A 15,954-nucleotide genomic window follows, 5' to 3' on the forward strand; every position below is an offset into this window, starting at 1 on the left:
TGTACTGGAGGCTGTTCGGCAGTGAAAAGATTTTCAAGCTTTTGTAGAGCTAGGCCAAGGCATGTCCTGGCGAGGATAAATGATGAATGAAACAAGGATACAGCACGCAGATGTAATTGATTTTCAAGCTTTTGGATTATTTCAAGAAATATTAATCCCAGCAGTGCTTAATTCAATAACTAAATAAACAGAAAGCTTGATACAAACATCCATTATCACCGTTCCGGATTTCCAGTTAAATCAAATACCGCCAATCTAATACCTTCCACTTTTGGATGGAACATATTTACAGGAAGAAATCAATCCGATCACCAAAGACATGGAACGTAAACAACACACTAATGAAAACCAAAATGAAAAGAAATTTTCATTCCTCAATGCTGCTGGTACTCAGGGTTAAACGCAAGAGCTTCTCGATAGATTAACTCTTTCATTTGTTCCTCAGACAGTGCATGCTGCTCAAAGTCAAAGCTGAAGGGAGTCATGCAAACAGGTTCATCACTGATGTCGTGGAGAGATGTTAAGTAGGGATGAGCTAGTGCGTCTTCAACTGCAACATATGAAAATTGAAGGAAAAAAAAAAAAATGAGAGCCAACAATAAAAAGCTGAAAACAAAATAGCAATTACTAAGATGTCAAACAGTAACATATGCTTCCTGAGCATAATTAACAAGTTCTTCTTACGAGAACTTCTAACACCGATCACTATATACCTAAAACAGGCATATGAATTTCAGCACCCATCAAAGGGCCAGTGTATTCCATAGCACATTGGCAGGTAGAAACACCACTGCAACAATGATATGGTAACCCCACAACTTTCTTGAAGGAATGCGGGCATTGCACAGTTTGCAAACCAAAGTTTGTGTGGCTAATCATGGGAAATGACATCAAAAATTTCTCTTATCCAAATGTCATATGAAGTTAAAATGTTGATGGGTCATGATGCCAAGTGTTCGGAGAAGAAGCAAGATCTTCAATTTGATATAAAACAAAACTATAAGGTGTTAAGAGACAAAAAGGGGTTGGTTTCCATGGATCACTGCATAAAAGGTACGAGCTAAGTATATCTTTTGCAATCTTACCAAATTTTTCCATTTTTTTAAATAAATTTGTCAAAAGAAAAAGAATCTGAAGAAATGGCATCCTTATCAAAACACAACATAAGCCACAATGATTGAAAATGCAAAAGTCACTAATACATGTGCAAACCTAGTTGGATACTATACTAACCCAATACCTACTATACACTTAGATGCCCTAGATATTCAACAAACAACACAGAGGAGCTGTAGATCCACATTTGCCACATATGAAAAGGACGAACTAAGTAGGAGGCTTAGTTATGCTGAGACAAAAAAAGGACATATAAAGTACAGAAAGTGATTCTTATGTTCAAAGGGCAGTAGAAAAGGTAACTTTACCAGTAATTCTCTTTGTAGGATCAAATGTCAACATCTTTTCAACAAGATCAATAGCTGAAGGATGTACTTGAGGAAACTTCTCAGTAAATGACTGCCGGCGGTAGAGAGGAAGTTGCCGAATGTATCTCTTAGCATTTTCATTTAAAAATCCCAGTTCAGCCTCTGATGGGGTGCCAATCAGCTGCAGGTGATTTGTCATCATTAATTACACTTTACATAGATATCTACATTACAAATGTAAGATTTGAGACGTGACAATTGAAATTTCAAAATCCAAACTCAACATCAATTTCCAGATATTAGAGATGTGAGAGATGTTATGCTTATCTTTCATGATCCTAGACATTAGATTGTGCAGAAAACATAGAATGTAAAACAAAATTGACATGGAAGGATGCTAACAAGGTTGTTGATTTGATGACCCTGAACCATGACTTCCATATTACTTTTTCAATGCATTTAGTTTTATCAAGTAATAGTCTTCTGTCAAATCTAACGAAAACATACAGATACAAAATGCTTGTCTTTAATCAATAATAGATGACCAAAGACACAGTAAAATTAGATCGAAAGGGACAAAATCAACTTACCTCCATAAGCAGACGTAGCTGATGCACGTGATCTCTGCCAGGAAACAATGGCTTTCGATCCATCAATTCCATGAAAATACAACCTACTGACCATACATCAATAGCTGCAGTGTAATCGGAAGAGTTTAACAATAGTTCTGGTGCACGGTACCATCGTGTAACGACATACTCCGTCATAAAATCAGTCTCTGAGGTGACTCGAGCTAGTCCAAAATCACATATTTTTAAGTCACAGTTAGCATTTAGGAGAAGATTGCTAGGCTTTAAGTCCCTGTGCAGAACATTTGCGGAATGAATGTATTTCAATCCACGGAGGATCTGGTATAAAAAATACTGCACAGAAAAATAACAGTAATTATTTGATCATGGACCCGATCAATATGTTGAAATTAGGAAAGCCTTAGCTGAAGACATCTCAAATTATAGTATATAAGCATAGAAGCAGAAGAGTTCAAGTTCAACAAACAAGAAGCTACTAAAAGAAAAGAGTTAAATAAAAGGCGCATCTAATTTTACGGAGAGGACATCTCTATAGACATATTTTTGTCAAAAGAAACAATCTTCCAAGTTTGTAACTTGTCATTTCCTGTTGGTGGTCTCAGTCAGGGCTGATCTAGTAATCAACAGGTGCTTGTGGGGACGGCATATTCTAAGGTGTTAAGTACTTTGACATGTAGCAGAAAGTGACCCTAAGGAAGCTAGCTCCTACTTCTATATTTGTTAGAACAGAAAAATGTAACTACCACTCCATGGAAAACAAACTGCAGCAGCTGAGAAAGAACAAGCTAAAAGTTCATCTATTAACTTCAAATTATGCTTAGAGCAATCGAGGGAAAAAAAAAAAAAGATTGATGACTTAATTACAAGCCAAAACTATTGGTCTCCAATCAATTTTAATCTTTCTCAATGCCAACAACAAGCGGAATAATTTACAGCTTCACATCTGTCCGAATTGTTGAGAAAAAAAAAACATAACCAAGTGGCAAAGAAGTTGTCTTTTTATAACACACTGCAGCAAATGCGAAATCCTATGATCCAAAAGTAAGAGTAGAAAATAATGTGAGAGCAGAACCTGACAATGCTCCTCAGAGAGAGCTTGATTGGATCGAATGATCTGATGGAGGTCAGTGTCCATTAGCTCATAGGCAATGTAAACATCGTTAAACACAGTCCTCTGCGGCGGCGGGATTATGTCCCGAATCGCAACAACGTTTTCATGATCCATATGGCGAAGCAGCTTGATCTCCCTCAGAGTCCTCTTGGCATCGATCTTGTTGTCGAAAGCATTCGCAATCTTCTTTATGGCCACGTGCTCGCTCGTATCCGAATTCAAAGCCGAGCTATATATTTCAATTCAAAGATTGAATCTTTAAGAGTTTGCGAGAAAAACGAAAGAGAAATGAAGAATATACACACACCAAACGATGCCGTATGCGCCTTTGCCGATGGGCATGATGGGGGGCTTGTACTTGGCGGTGACCTCAAAGATGTTGCCGAAGATGTTGTACTGGATGAATCTGCCGCCGTGGCTCAGCGTCGCCGGAATGGCCTCCGCCCCCATCTGATGATGAGGTGCCGGTGGCTGCTGGGTGGGGCCCGCCTCTGACATCACCGTGTCTGCTGATTGAGCTCCTCCTCCTCCTCCTCCAACTTCCATTTGATTGATTGATTGATTGATTTGGTTGGTCTTTTTTCTATTTCTGGAGTTTGGGTTTGTTGGCAGTGAGAAGCTCAAGCTCAGCCCTAAGTTTAGCCAATAGCTATTGCTTTTAGAGAGAGAGAGAGAGAGAGAGAGAGTGTTGGGTGTGTGGTGTACTTGTGTGTGTATGGTTCTGATTATTAGAGAGAAAGGGTATAGTTATGGGAACTTGACTTTGGAAATCACTTGCGTGCGTCTGTTTTGTTTTGCTGTACCCTTTTGGTCAAACACATCTAACAAAGTAACAGTATCTACTAGCATACATGCCCGCGCGTTGCTGCGGGTTTTGGAACGGACTGTGCAAGTTTTGAAAGATAGAAAATTTAGTTCATATATATAAAATAATTGCTGTTAAAACAGCTTCTCAAAAATATATGGATTCATGCTCCATATGAGGAGCTTGTTATTACCATTAATATATATGTTCTGGTAATGTTCAAATATATATTACAAATGCTGTTAAAACAGCTTCTCCAAAATACAGTGATCTACTTATAGGCTAACCTAGTGATTATATCAAAAGTGACATCAGTTGCTGAGAGGTTGTTAGCCTAGTGATGATTAGCTATGGAGGTTGTCCAAAAAGTTGTTGCCTCCATTTCTATTTACACAAAAAAGTGACATGGTATTTCAATCCATTTTTTCTTTGTTCATAGTGTCTGGATGATGTTGCTGATTCAGTGCTTCCTTCCCTGTTATTATGAAAGTAAGAAGTTATAGAAGAAGTCAAAGAAGTGATAGGTAAACAAATGAAAATAACATGCATGTAGTTGTTACCTGCGGGGGTTTTTGTCTGGATTGGTAGCAAATAGTTGTCTTCTTCCTTTATCGACGGATATGTTTTTGTCATACGTATATAAAGATTCAATATGCGCTTTAGTGACATATTCGAATATTACTGTTCGACAACTAATTATGTTTTTCATTGATTCTTGGTCTTTAACTTTTAAGTTTCAAGCTATGAGTGGAAATTGAGAGTTGAACCCTAAGTTTAGTTTTCAACAATTTCATACCCTGGAATTAGCAGCACTTTAATGCTAGACATGTATGTGTCAATTAGCAGCACTTTTTTCAACAACTAATTTGCACCGAGAAATATGTAACAATCCATCGGATACATCCTTGAACATTAATAAAATAACACGTATTGATAAGTAATATCAAAATAATAGGTAACCAATTAACTGGGCGATTCCACTTTTCATAACTCTTTCACAAAATGAATAAAAGATATTTATTTTGACAAAAGTAGAAAATCAATAACACAAACCAAAAGAGAAGACACAATTCTCACTAAAAAGGTAGCAGCAAATAAAAACATGTATATATATGTTTTAAAAAATATTGAAAGAAATCTGTAACTCATAGAAGTAAAAATATAAGCTGATGAATAAAACAAACACAGCTTACACTCTGTTTCACCAAGTTTAGTTTTTAGATGAGCATCACTTTCAGTCTTTCTATAGTTTTTAGATATCCAAAATACTGGATTTATAAGTATTTATGACCACTCTATTAACAGACCTCTTGGTTTGAGACAGATGAAAGTAAACTTATGACTTTGAACAAAAAGCTTTAGGTAAACTTACTTTGCTTATTCAACTTATCAATCTGCTCCTTCAAGATCTCGGGATCCTTCTTCAAAATCCCCACCTCCCTCACTCCAACACATTTTGAGACATAATTCTTAAAAATCATAACAAATAACACATATGTATACATACGCAGAACCAATAACAATGAGCAAGGCACTGTCCTAACCCACTTACCCTTCAAATAAACTAAAAAGCACAATATCCAGGTTATGTATTCACTCCCTTTAGCCTACACTATTCCTGCAAATAGGACAGGTATAAACACATAGCAAAAGGTTGGAACATAATAAGCATACAAAATAAAAAGAGAAAGAGATAACAATTATGACACACTATACCTCAAGAGAAAAACAACCGCATCTAGCAAACAAAGAACAAAAGTCCCAAAATTAGAGGAAAAAACAATACTGCCACCTCCCATTCCCGTCCATTCAAATCCCTGGCAAATGCAGACAATATCATGTTACTACAATGAAAACAAAAAACTAAAAGATATATCACAAAAGCTCAGAGAAAAAAAAAAAAAACACAATAAACCAACAGATCAGATTAAATACCTTCCACCTCTTTTCTTTCAACCAAGGAACAGCCCCTCTCCTTTCCCTCTCCTTCTTTCAAGCAAGTAAGAGCTCCTCTCCTCTCTGTTTGACAAACAACAAAACCCCAAAACAAAAACAGATTTGATCAAGTCACAAAACAATGCCAAACTATAAACCCTAAACCAAAACTACCAATCCAAATCAATAATAGACCCATATCAATTTTCCAACAAAAAAGAAGAAGAACAAAATCAAAAAATCTCACCCAAGATCGTATACTCTGTAAAGCATCCAACAAAACCTACACAATAAACGATTACCCCACAAATCTACCACATCATTCACAAACCAAATCATATAATACAATCATTCATAAGCAAGTTAGAGGAATCCAACATGCAGAATCGAAGCCAATATGCAGAATCAATAACTTACCCACCTCCTAGTCTTTACCTCCAGATCATAGTTATTCATAACTATAGGTATAAAAAGATGAAAATCAGGTTTTACATGTAGTTTTAGGCACTTTATGTTGCATAAAAGAGTATAAAACCAATTGCTTTGGGTTTTAGGCACTATAGGTATAAAAAGATGAAAACCCGATCACAAAAATCCAAAGCAATTTCAATAGATTTGAAAGCAAAGCAATTCGAAAACCCAAAGCCACAAAAACGATGCAACCAAGCATCAAACCACAAAACCCAGAAGAAAAACACAAATTAAAACCAAAAAAGCCAGATACCTCAGATCAATACCCAATTACCCAATCTGACAATCGCAAACTCCTGCATCACCGAAACCCCAAATCAGTGACATGCAAAGAATAAACAAACCATAAATCGAAAGAAAAATAACATGATGAAGACATGCATAACCTATTCTCTGCAATTCTCTCCCTCTCTTTCACTCTATCAACAACAGAAACAGATCACCTTAAAGAACTTCTGATAACCCGCTTTGGAGTCGAGTCTCCTTCGGTGAAGTACCACTAAGCAACAGTCTCACTAATCACATACACCCAAGGCTCTGACAAACGCTATTTCACAACCGTAGACTCCTGCATCACCGAAACCTCAAATCAGTTATATGCAAGCAGCAAACAAAGCCTAAATCGAAGGAAAACAAACAGGATCAGGACATGCAGAACCTGTTCTCTACAATTCTCTCCCTCTCTTTCACTGTATCAACAACAGAAACACAGAGCCAAGAACAAAGAGAGAGAGAAACAATATCGCGTCTGTCAGCTGAGCACGTTTTATACCAACGTCAAACAGCAAACCGCAATTAAGCCAACAAACAAAGGGTAAAATCGTCAATTTACTATTCTGGCGCGGCTCGAGCCGGTACTGTTCATAAGCCGATGAACAGTTAACTGAGAATTAGAAGATTATAAATTTCTCTTCATCCAAATTCTGCAACCAAAAATCAAAATCCATATTTCTCTCTGGTTTGCAACGATGAGTAGCTTATATTTATTTAGGGTAACACGATAGTAGAGTTCGATAGGTCCATTTGTAAGCTATTATGTAAACTAAATTTCCTATAATATTATCAACTAGGGAGAATATCACAAATGGTCACTCAATTTTTACTTATTTGACACTTTAGTCACTCACCTTTTAAATATACCACTTTGGTCACTCAACTTTAACTTTGTTATTCACTTTAGTCACTTCGTTAATTTTTTTCATTAAAAAAAAATTATTTGCCATAATATTAATGATATTTTCGTCCAACTAATTGTGAAAAATTGAGAAATCTATATTAGAATGATTGGGAGAAGTGATTAAAGTGAGATAAAATGCCCATTTGATAACTAAAGTGATTAACAGAGTAATAGTTGAGTGACTAAAGTGATATATTTAAAAATTGAGTGACCAAAGTGTCGAATGAGTTATAGTTGAGTGATCATTTGTGAAATTTTCCTTATAAACTATTTTACTAACTAGTTTAGACAATAATATCGAAATATTAATGAACTCGAGGTTTTTTGCACAAACAGTGTCTGAAGTAGGGCTAGGTGCGGGTCGGTTCGGTCTCGAATTTGTATGGACCCAAGACCGAACCCGACTAATCGGTCTCAGTTCGGGCTTCAGTATTTTTCATACTAAAACCGACTGCAACCCGAACCATTTATATTTAGTCCGGGCTCTCGGGCTTTCGGTCATTTAACACAAATTACACCAGATTTCCAGCCAGTAGCCACTGCCTTCTGGGAAATGACATTTTCCTGTTTTCCAACATCTTCTTGGGACAATGCAATACAATCAGTCAATGACAATGAGATACATAACATAACAAAACTCATACACAACACATTAATGATTACAAAATACAATGATTACAAAATACAATGGAAGTTGCAACTGATTGAACTGAGCAACTTAACTCAGACACATGAATACCAGAATTGGATAAGGTAAACTCACGAAGTTCCAGCAACTGAACTCATTCCATAATCCAAAGTTCCAAACTCAGAAATTGAGAAAGCAAATTATTACAACTCTACAAGTTTGAACTGAAAACAAAAAAATAGAACAAACTGAAATTGTCCAATAGAATTGAATAAATTTATGGGCAGGAAGAATTGAGAAGCAATAGGCACAAAGGATTGGTACATAACAACACATTCACATTGCTCCAAGCCTCCAACAACCTGCAAAATTGAAAATGCGAACACAACATTACACACTTCACAAGCACATTCACATTGTCTTGACAAGTAATGCAGCAAGCACATTCACATAATCACATTGCTCCAAGCCTACAACACATCTCAATTATGAATTGATTGAATTCCCTTAACACATTGCAGTTCCACAACATTATACACTTCACAATTATGAATTTCACATTGTCATGGAATCGATTGTCTTTTGAATATCTTCACAACACATTCACATTGTCTTTAACACAGTTCACAATTAAAAAGTAACACACACAAGTTGAAAACATTGCAGTTCCACAGCAAAACACATTGCTAGAATGCTAGTCAACACATTGCAGTAATGCAGTTCAACAACAACAAAAATTAACAAAAATAAACACAGCAAGTAACCTGCAATCCTGCATCAAGCATTCAAGATGAAGTATTTGAAGCCCCTGCTGCATCACAATCGATTGTTATCTTTGCAGCCTTTGAGAGCTTTCCTGCACGAGCCTTTTCACTTGAGGCAGTATCCTCAAGTTGATGTTCTACATGAAAAGTACTCACAATTAGTTCAGTTTAATAGTTTAATGCACAAAAAAAAAAAACAAAAAAACAAAAACTACACAAGCAATGTACTGAAAGTTTGAAACAATCGAGCACCTTTTTCCATTATTTCATAGAATTCGAACTCTTCAGTAGTTGGAAAGTACTCGATCTCGGATATACTGGTAAAATTGATCCAATTTTGCATGCATATGAGGGCTTCCACAGTTCTTGGAGTCATTGAACTTCTATAGGGATCTATTACCCTACCTCCAATACTAAAGGCACTTTCGGAAGCCACTGTACTAACTTGGACAGCAAGCACATCTTTGGCCACAAGTTGCAGATTTGGGTACTTCACTCCATTAAGCCTCCACCACATCAAAATGTCCCAATGCTCTTCTTCAGGTGGATCTTCAATTGGATCAAGACAATATCTGTCCACTTCATGTTGCACAACCACCTCTTCTGATTCCCTCAACTCTGTTTTCCATTTCTTCAACATGTTAGCTCTCTTACCACTCAAGGTCCTTGCACTAGAGCTGCTGCTTCTAGTCCTTCCACCAGTAATACAACTCTCTGAACTGGTTCTACCTTTCTGAGGTCCATTTGAAGTTGCATACAGGTCAGTAAGCTGCACAACTAACTCCTTCAGTTCATCCGATGCCTTCTTTACTTGAGAACCATCATATCCAAGCATATCCCGACAAGTACTGCCAAAATTCCTAAGCTTATACCTAGGATCCAGCACGAGAGCTACCAAAAGAAGCTGGTTCATGTCCTCCAACTTGGCAAAGTACTTTGTAAACTTGGCTTTCATCTTTACAGCCATATGGTGAAGGGTTCGGTGTGCTTCATGCTCAAAATCTTCTTCATCTCTATCAAACAGGTCCTCTATCTCAGTTTGAATGCTTACAATGTCATGGAATGCTCGATGTGAGGTAGGCTTGTTTGATGCACTAACCCTCAAGGTTACCTCATAGAAAACCTTTAAGAACTGCACAAATATTGCAGCTTTCTCCCAATCATGTTCATTTGGTGGTCCAATCCTCTTTCTGGTCTTTGGATCAACCACTACAAAACCATCCTCAAGCTCCACTTCATTGTCTTCTGGTTCAGGTTCATCAAAATAGCTCTCGTACTTGTTGTCCTCTTCGTCAACCATCCTATAAAAGGCTTTCTTCAACTCTAGGGCAGTCTCCAACATAATAAATGTCGAATTCCACCTAGTTGGGACATCTAAGACACAAATTTCCTTAGATTCTAGCTTCTCTTTCTCAACACACTTCTTGAACACCTTAAGCCTCGATGAACTGCTCCTAACATACTTAACTGCATTCCTAATAGAACCCACTGACCTATCTAACATTGTGAGTCCTGATCTCACAATGAGATTCAGGATGTGAGCCAAACACCTCACATGCAGAAACTTCCCTCCTAAAACCGGCTTCTTCGACCAATTTACCATTTTCTTCCTGACATAATCAATTGCATGGTTATTAGCCGTGGCATTATCGACACTAATTGTCAAAACCTTCTCGATACCCCATTGAATTAAGCATAATTCGATTAGCTTCCCTATGCTATTGCCCGAATGATTACTAATTACACAAAAGTTGAGAATTCTTTTGTGCATCTTCCATCCATAATCTATAAAATGTGCAGTTAGCACCATATAGTTTATGTTTTGCACTGATGTCCATGTATCAGTGGTTAAACTCACACTATGACTATGTAATTCCTTCCTCAGCTCCACCTTTTTTGCATCATACATCTTCAAAAACAGTTTCACTATTGTTCTCCTAGATGGAATCTCCCACTTTGGAACAGCCACTGGACAAAAATGCCTAAAACCCTTTCTTTCAATTGCGCTGAATGACAATTCATCCATCACAATCATCTCAACTGCAGCTACCCTACATCGATCTTGCGACCACAGTTTAACAGCTAGACTAGGTTCACCATTAACACTTAGACTCCCATCACCACCCAATAGCGTCTGCCCTTTCTCTATGTCAGCCCTACCCGGATACTTCTTACAGACATCTTGAATGTGTCTCCTAAGAGAACTAGTCCCATTTTCATATGGATCACAAGCCAAATCAGTTGAACAATACTTACATTGGGCACGAGTGACAGTTCGAACTTGCTGCATCTTCCCATCTACTGTTTCGAACACAGGCTTCTCAATTTTCTCAAAATGCAGCCAAACTTCGGATCGAAACTTTCCAGCCTTGTCACCCTTTTTCCTCTTCCCATTCCCTTTTGGGTCAACAGGTGGTAGACCTGTTGAACTCGCCGGATTGGATTGGCTTGCTTCCGCTGTTGAAGTTGCCGGAATTATAGCATTTCCGGCACCCCCCGAAGCCATGCTTGTTGCTGACTTGACTGTTGTCTCAGCTGAGGCCATGCTTGGTAGCAAACTTGCCAGATGGGAAGCTTTGTTGATTGAGGATTTGAGGGAAAGAAGAAATTGAGGTCAGTGGATGGAAGGAAGAAAAAGGAGAATGCGAATAAGATAGACAGAGAATCTGCCAATCGGGGTCAGTGGCTTCTTTTGATCGAAGAAATCAGAGTCAATGGATGGAAGAAAGAAAATCAAGAAATTAGAAATCAGAGAATGAGAATCAGAGAGACAGAGAATGATAGTGGATGGAACTTATGGAAGGAAGAAATCGGGGGTCAGTGGCTTGACTGGCTTCTTTTGGTGGACTAACTGATTGAGGTGGAATTTGGGGAAGAAATTGGGGAAGAAGATTGGGAACTAGGGTTCTAATCGAACAAATGAGGCTGAGGTCGTGTTTTGACTCGGGTATTTGGGATAATTATGGACCAATGGCAAACTGATACGTATACAAGGTTGTATAATCGGGTCGGTTTGGGTAACTCGAACTTAGAGAAGTTACAAACTGAGACTGGCCCGTATTTGATGTTATCGGTTCGGTCTCTAGCCCAGACCGTAAAACTTGACTGCACAGACTGCCCGAACCGTCGGTTTCTCGATTTTCCGGATCGGTCCCTCGGTTTTTCGGCCTCAAACGCCCAGCCCTAGTCTGAAGACTTGGGTGACTGACAATATGATACCCGAACTCACAAAGTTATCAAAGTAATACCCAAACTCAATTTTTCGTATCAATGTGGTACCTAGCTCAACTTTCCGTCACGACGCCGTCAATTTGACCACCTGCGTCGCACGTGACTCGTAAAATGAGACCAAAAAGACTACTTTGCCCTCAATTCATTAAATTTTCTCTCTTATTCATCATCTTCTTCCTTGAAACAGATCAAATCCAAAACCCAAACCCTAAACATCATTATTCTTCCAAAGCCCAAAATAGTTAGGCCTTCCATTTTCGATGGACACCCAGGCTCAGGGCATTCAGGCTAGGGACATCCCAACTCTAGGTCCTGATGATTAGAATGGCGGTGTCTGATGCCACGACTTCCACCAGTAGCTCATCATCACCCTCCGCCGCGGGCACGAGTATTTGTCACTGCTCAATGGAGAAGTTACCGGTGGTGGAGTCGAAGTTGGCGAAGTTGGTTCCAAAGGAGAAGAGTCTGAAAGAGGAGGTGACAGGACCCGCCCCATATTTCACCCTGAAATCTGAAGTGGCCCTGCGGGGTCCACCTTAGAAGAAATTCTTCCAAAAATTTGGCAGAACTTCCCCTAAAATGAACAACCCAAAACCTGTAGAAAGAAAATTTACACTTCTAAATCAACCCATCCTTATCCTCCTGGAGCCACTTGCTCCCCAAATCACAACTCCAATTTCACAAATAACAGTCTCAACCCACATTACAAGATTAATTTCACAGGTTATCAGAGAAGTACTATTCCATTAGGTAACAAAGAACACAGAAATAGAATGAGTACGCGGAAGCAATGCTGTTGGCTATGTCTCGACTCCATGTACGCCTGACCTCATCTAATTTCGCCTGCAAACTGGGCATTTGAAAACCGAAGGGCCCAGGGGAAAGTACGTAAAAACATTAGCGTGAGTGGACAAAATAAACAAATTAAAAAGAAAAAGATTTCATACTTTCCCACGTTTATTTCTTTAAAAACCCGATGCATGCAGCAATAAGAAGACTCATTTAGCTTTAAAACCAAGAATTTCAAAACGATACACCGACTAGCCTCGCTAGTCACAACATTCGAAAAATTATAATGAAAAATGGAAATCTCGTTTCTCAAGAAAAGAAATAAGACCAGCCCCGCTGGCTACAGTGAAAATCGGACTAGACCCCGCTAGCCCAGCAATAATACAAAGAGTAGGGGAAGATGATAGCCATACAAATGAGCCTCCCAGGCTCGGGTGATAGCCTCCTAGGCTAAAGTACTCCCATATACTCCCGTTATATACCCACACGCCACTAAGTGTAGCGATTAGGATACTGGGCGTCAGCATTACTGTCACAAAGACAGTAACGAGCGCCACAAAGGCGGACGGGCTTCGGTGATCCCATCACCTCGCCACAAAGGCGGACGATCAATGCTAGCAATGATAAAAGTCACCTAAAGTATGGCAAAAGGGTAATCCGTAACCATATAAATCCATAAATACATAAGGCTTCCCCAACTCTCGTACAAGAATTTCCAATGACGTGTCCCACACGCCAAGATAATCTCAAATTCAAAAATAATTGGGCAAGAAATAATAAATAATTATAAATTCCTTAGGAAATCCCATTTCCGATAATATTCCAGAAAATCTCAAAATCAACGTATAAATAGGAGAGAAAATAATAATAAAACATAATCTCCATAAATCGAAACAAAACCAATTCCAAGATCATCATCAAGGCATTCCCAATGCCAAAACCGAAAGTCGATAAATAAATATGAAGACTAACTCCATCGAAATCCCATTTCGAAAATCCTTTAAAAATCTCAAATCGACGAATGAAAATATAATATGCAATTCCGGAAATCACCTCGGAAATATATTCGTCGAAAAATCAACATGAATTATAAATTCGAATCCACGCATAACAAATTAATATGCGCAAATCATAACCAAGATAAATCGTAATCAATCTCTGAAAATCATTATTGGAAGCAAATCCAAATCCGAGCATAATAAATTCATATCCAAAACTCATGAAAAATCAATGTCAAATTAAAATCCAAGACAAAATATCATGCTCGATAAATAAAACGATAATTAAATAAACCAATAATTTCAAAATAAATGCATGCATCATTTACTTAAAAACAAAAGTCCACTCACAGTACTATTCCGACGATCACGCATTCGAGTTCGGTCATCGAGCAATAGCTCGGTACGTCGTCCTGTACACAATTTTATTCCGTGAATAACTATTCTGATTAAATACGATTCTCAAAATCGAATCCTCATAAATCATCTCTCCAATTCTTCTCGGATTCAACCCACATTCTACCACTAATACCAATTAGTTATCTTAAAGGTTCCAAGTCAGAACCGAGAGATATCCGACGGTCGGATTCTCGAAAATCGATAATCGAAATCTTAAATTTTCAGAAATTCATAATCGATTAAAAACTTCTCCAATTCCAACCAAATTCACATATTCAACCTCTACAAAAATTATAGGATTTAACTAGCTAAAAAACAAAAAATTTAAATTACTGTTTAAACGCCACCACTGTTCACGCACAGCACTGTTCACGATTGACAATGTTCATGCGGCGGCCAACTCCTCCTCCGGCCACCAAATTTCAACCACATAATCATCTCAACATTCTAAGCATTTTTCATAACTGTGACCAAGTGAGAAAATACCTTGAAGTGCTCCGATTTTGCCGATGAACACAAACCCGGAAATCTCCAAACCCACCAATTTGGAAATCCTTCAAATTCACCTTCCAAACGTGGAAATTTCAGCTAGAAGTCTTGAGGGAAGATGATCAGTGACTCGAGACGCTTCTAATAGAGCCAATTTCCCCGTCGGAGATACCCGAAAACTGGAGAATTTCATCAGAGAAGCAAATTGCTACAGTAAAAATGATTGCATAAATTCGGGGTTTTCCGGCCAAATCACCGATACCCATTGATACCATCATATAGAGGAGGAAGAGACGGTCTAAGGACAACTAGAATCACGTCAATCGGACGCCGGACGGTGAAGAAATCGGAAAAAGAAAAAGGGAGGGCGATGCGGGGGAAGAGGGAGAGGAGAGAGAGAGGGTCAGGGTAAGTTCTGAAAGGGGAACTTACCTCGGTAAGTTTCCTTATATTTAGAGAGTTACCATGAACAGTAAATTCACCTTTTCACTTATAACTTTCACATACGAACTCCGATTTTTACGTACCATATATGCACGCGCTTGGTTTAACGTCCTCTACAATTTTCATGAAGGAAATTTTCTCAAATTTTGACCCGAACAAAAAGTCAACTTTTAGGGCCACTAAAAGTATCGAAACGATAGTAAAAGTGAAAATAGTTGTCGTTTACAGTCCAAATGACTAGTAAACGGGTAAATTAAGATACGGGACGTTACAGGAGGATCCATAGTGTAGGCTGATGGCTGAAGCTGGACTACGACGATGTTTTGAGTGCTTGGTCCGACAAAGCGTTGCTGTTTTCGAAGGAGTTGCAGGGCGGCACTAATTGAAACCATGTCTCTATATGTTCCATTACGGTGAAATTGGAACTCAGACTATTAACGAAAGATTGGAGAAAGAGTGGATTCGAGATTTGGAGAAGAAAGACTGGAGAAACCCAGAATAGGTTACTAGAACGAAGATGATAAGCCAGAGTCCTCTGAAGACGAGTCGGCGGCAAGGATTCTGGATTTTGATGTCCGGCTTCCTCTGAGCACGCTAATGGCGGCAGTGTGTTAAGAAAATGGTCGAAACTCAATGAGAGCTGGGGAGCAGCGTCGTCGCTACTTTGATGGTCGCTTGAGGAGGCTGGCGGCGGTGGAT

The 15,954-nt window shown here is 38.6% G+C and overlaps 1 protein-coding gene and 1 long non-coding RNA gene across 2 annotated transcripts; one reads left to right on the forward strand and one right to left on the reverse strand.

Annotated features, from left to right (window-relative positions):
• Positions 1–145: 145 nt before the first annotated feature.
• LOC112185569 (mitogen-activated protein kinase homolog MMK1) lies at positions 146–3,852 on the reverse strand. Its single transcript, XM_024323829.2, has 5 exons — positions 3,433–3,852; positions 3,087–3,354; positions 2,015–2,347; positions 1,425–1,605; positions 146–550 (listed from the first exon to the last, which is right to left on the reverse strand). Exons 1-5 carry the CDS (start codon positions 3,669–3,671, stop codon positions 375–377), a joined length of 1,197 nt encoding a protein of 398 aa, XP_024179597.1. The 5' UTR covers positions 3,672–3,852; the 3' UTR covers positions 146–374.
• LOC112185572 lies at positions 3,676–15,231 on the forward strand. The gene is made up of 3 exons (XR_002930329.2): positions 3,676–3,810; positions 10,233–10,236; positions 15,202–15,231. It is a non-coding gene; the product is annotated as an uncharacterized LOC112185572 (long non-coding RNA).
• Positions 15,232–15,954: the final 723 nt, after the last annotated feature.

Source organism: Rosa chinensis, chromosome 2 (genome assembly GCF_002994745.2).
Source record: "Rosa chinensis cultivar Old Blush chromosome 2, RchiOBHm-V2, whole genome shotgun sequence".
In the NCBI taxonomy this organism is placed as follows: Eukaryota; Viridiplantae; Streptophyta; class Magnoliopsida; order Rosales; family Rosaceae; genus Rosa; species Rosa chinensis.

What these genes read in the sequence shown, in the direction of transcription:
- LOC112185569 (XM_024323829.2), bottom strand. Translation starts at nt 3,671, where the DNA reads ATGGAAGTTGGAGGAGGAGGAGGAGGAGCTCAATCAGCAGACACGGTG. An exon ending in GGCGCATACGGCATCGTTTG is followed by an intron (nt 3,355 to 3,432) that starts GTGTGTGTATAT and finishes TGAAATATATAG; the next exon opens with CTCGGCTTTGAATTCGGATA. An exon ending in TCTCTGAGGAGCATTGTCAG is followed by an intron (nt 2,348 to 3,086) that starts GTTCTGCTCTCA and finishes TTTTCTGTGCAG; the next exon opens with TATTTTTTATACCAGATCCT.